General features: G+C 34.9%; 1 protein-coding gene across 1 annotated transcript in view; it reads right to left on the bottom strand.

Annotated features, from left to right (window-relative positions):
- Positions 1-2,030: 2,030 nt before the first annotated feature.
- The window catches only part of cabp5a (calcium binding protein 5a), a 3,725-nt gene continuing 2,802 nt past the window's right edge, over positions 2,031-2,953 (bottom strand). Inside the window, exons 5-7 of the mRNA XM_016493153.1 lie at positions 2,813-2,922; positions 2,290-2,437; positions 2,031-2,178 (exon numbers count right to left, since the gene is read on the bottom strand). Of these exons, the coding sequence (XP_016348639.1) occupies positions 2,150-2,178; positions 2,290-2,437; positions 2,813-2,922 (287 nt within the window). The 3' untranslated portion in view covers positions 2,031-2,149. The remainder of the gene's footprint in view (positions 2,179-2,289; positions 2,438-2,812; positions 2,923-2,953) is intronic.

The raw sequence follows: 2,953 nt of genomic DNA, 5'->3' as shown, positions 1-2,953 counted from the left end.
ATATATATATATATATATGGCAAAAAAAATAAATAAAAATCAATCAATATGAACTCGGAATTGTGAGGAAAAAAGTCTGAAATAGATTAAAAAGCAAAATCCATGGCCATATTATTATTATTATTATTATTATTATTATCTTATTTTTTTAATTCCATGGCAATATTATTATTCCATATTATATTTCTATAATAATAATATTATTATTATTGCCATTAATAATAATAATAACAATACTTTTGAGTAAATCCAGTAATGTCTAAAAAGTGTTCATTTAATTTGGAGCTATTTTTTATAATTAACATTTGTATTATTTGACTCCAGATAATATTTTGGATTATTGGAGCACTATTTTATAATTTTTTTTTTATTATTTTATTTTACATTTTCTATGCCAGTCTATTTACTTATAAACAAACAAACAGAGAACAACATGTCACAAAAATAAGGAATAAATAAACCAGTACTGGTCTTTTAAATACATTTTGTTCTCCTTTTTAATGATTCTTATTAAAATTATAAGTTTACTTTTCTATGTGTGTTATATACAGTTTACGTTATGTGACTTCAAATAATATCTTATGGAGTTCTGTAGCACCATTTTATTATATTTTATTTATAATGAGATAAAATTCAATAAATCAGCTTGTGCCATACGTTTCTATATCAGTCCATCCTTCATTTATACCATTTCAAACACGTGTCTCGTGTGTTTCCTTTTTTTTTTCACTAAATCCATTATTTTTAGTATATCAATTTGCTCAGACACGGTCCAAAATCTTTCAGTGCCTCTCAGTCCATCATCCTTCCATTATCCCCTTAAGCTTCCAAAGAAAGTTTCCCTTAAAAGTGATTTCTGGTCTTCACCATCTGCTCTCTGCAGCGGCCTAGTACATAGATTGCATGGCCTGTTTCAGATTTATTTATTTTTTCTGAGAATCAACAGATTAATGGAGATATTTAGTTACTGGAAATCTGCAGGATCTAGCATAATGCATAAAAATTATGTTGTCGAGGCTGATGACAGCGGACCGTGCTGAAGAGCAGAGGTCAGTTCAGGGGTCAGTTAATCAGAAGGTCTCAGTCATAAAGATTAGGAGACTGAACCCAGATCAGCATGACCACAGAAATGTTAAAATTACTACTAATACTATTTCTGCTAAGCACCCTCAGTTAAAGCTGTAATAATAGGATATTGGCGAAATAGGCAAAAGTTTGTGTCTGTGCTCCGGAGTACATCAAAGGTTTTTCAAACGTGTGTTTTTCAGCGTTGAGCGAAGTAGCCAATCACAGACACATCTGTTGATTTCTTGAACGCATTAGCCAATCAGAGGCGTTTACGTTAGTAAGAATTCACTCACTGCTGAAAACACTGAAGTTTTTGTTCTTCAAGCTCGTGAATCTTCTTATTATAACAAACAAAGTGTAAACACGATGTAAATAAGAGATTCATTATACAGTGTAGACATGATTATAACGAAACTTTGTGAGATAAATGCGGGATTATTTCTCGAAATTGAAATGATTGGCAATAGAGCAATAGACGGTGTTCTGACGATTTTGCTACCTCACATTAAAACAGTACAGAACACAATTCAACAATAAAAAGGCTACCTATCAGATATTAATGTCTACACCTATCCTTACAGAAATGCAAATACAGTATGTGTTGTTCAGCGTGACAAAAATGAGGCATTAGCCCTTGTAGGACGATCTGACGGCTAGGATGAAATGACAGAGCACCGAGACAAAAATGTTAAAAAAGGTATAAAAAAGCGCCCTTAATAATTTCAGAAAAACACTCAGTGGTTGATTCTGGAACCAGGCCTTTCACATTCACAAACACAAAGAAAAAAACATGACCCCATATCTTTTATATCCTAATTTAGTATTTTATTGAGCAAATATCTATTATAAATGTAAATACATAAGCATTATAATATTAGACTTGCGTTTATCATTTTTATTGCACTTCCAATTCTCAGATCAGTAACTCTGTATTGCATTGAAAGCCTGAGATTTTTGCATAGCTTGCGGGGGGGAGAAATCATTCTGTACATTGCTATTATATTTATGGATATGCATAATGCTGTTGTGAGTGCAGTCGTATATGTTTTCTGTATCTGCAGCATCCAGCAAGAGGATTTTCTCAGCAGCTTGACAACATCTTCACAAATTCTGCAAGAAGGAAGAAAAAAAAACAGAAAAGCATTTCACACTTATGTGTAGGAAGTGTGAGTATCTATATGCTTTATTTGTCATGCATTGAAAATGAGTGTCATTTCTCACCTTCGAAATCTACCGTACCATCACCGTTATTGTCCGCCTCTTGGACGACAGCATCAATCTCTCGGTGGTTCATGTGTTCTCCCAGTAGTTTACTCATAGCGGACCTCAGCTCCTCGGTGGTGATCGAGCCATCGCCGTCCATATCAAACTGTAGATGAGGGAAAAAAGATTTTGTGATGAAAATATGGCAAATTAGATGTCTGTTGCTTGTTATTTAGCTCACTGGTTCTCATTTGCATTAGCATTGTTTTTCCATGCTGCTTGTGACCTGCACCCTTGGGTCGCAACCCACCAACAGAGAATCACTGAGCTGCTTTTCATCCACAGCAAATTCAGTTCATTAACTGCAAGGGCTTCACCCTCCCCTCCACCCCATAATGTTGTGGTAACAGGTCAAGTGAAGTTGACTGAAGCCAGGTGAGAGTTTCGCCACTTTCTGTTTGGGCGAATCCACTAAATGCCAAGTAATCTTAACTGTGTGTCATTGTGGATTAACACGTTTCAGTTTAGTTTGTCTTCTCACCTCTTTGAAAGCATCTCGCAGTTCCTTCACACCAATCATGCCTGCTGTTTCAGCCAAAAGCTTTGGGGCCATTAACTCCACAAAGTCTTCAAAGTCGACCCTCCCTCCCACTGAGAGACAAAGAAATAGCAAAAATAGATC

Source organism: Sinocyclocheilus anshuiensis, unplaced genomic scaffold (assembly GCF_001515605.1).
Source record: "Sinocyclocheilus anshuiensis isolate Anshui unplaced genomic scaffold, SAMN03320099.WGS_v1.1 scaffold546, whole genome shotgun sequence".
Classification (NCBI taxonomy): Eukaryota; Metazoa; Chordata; class Actinopteri; order Cypriniformes; family Cyprinidae; genus Sinocyclocheilus; species Sinocyclocheilus anshuiensis.
Note: the sequence above shows the minus strand (reverse complement) of the source record. Positions and strands in the feature narration are given on the sequence as shown.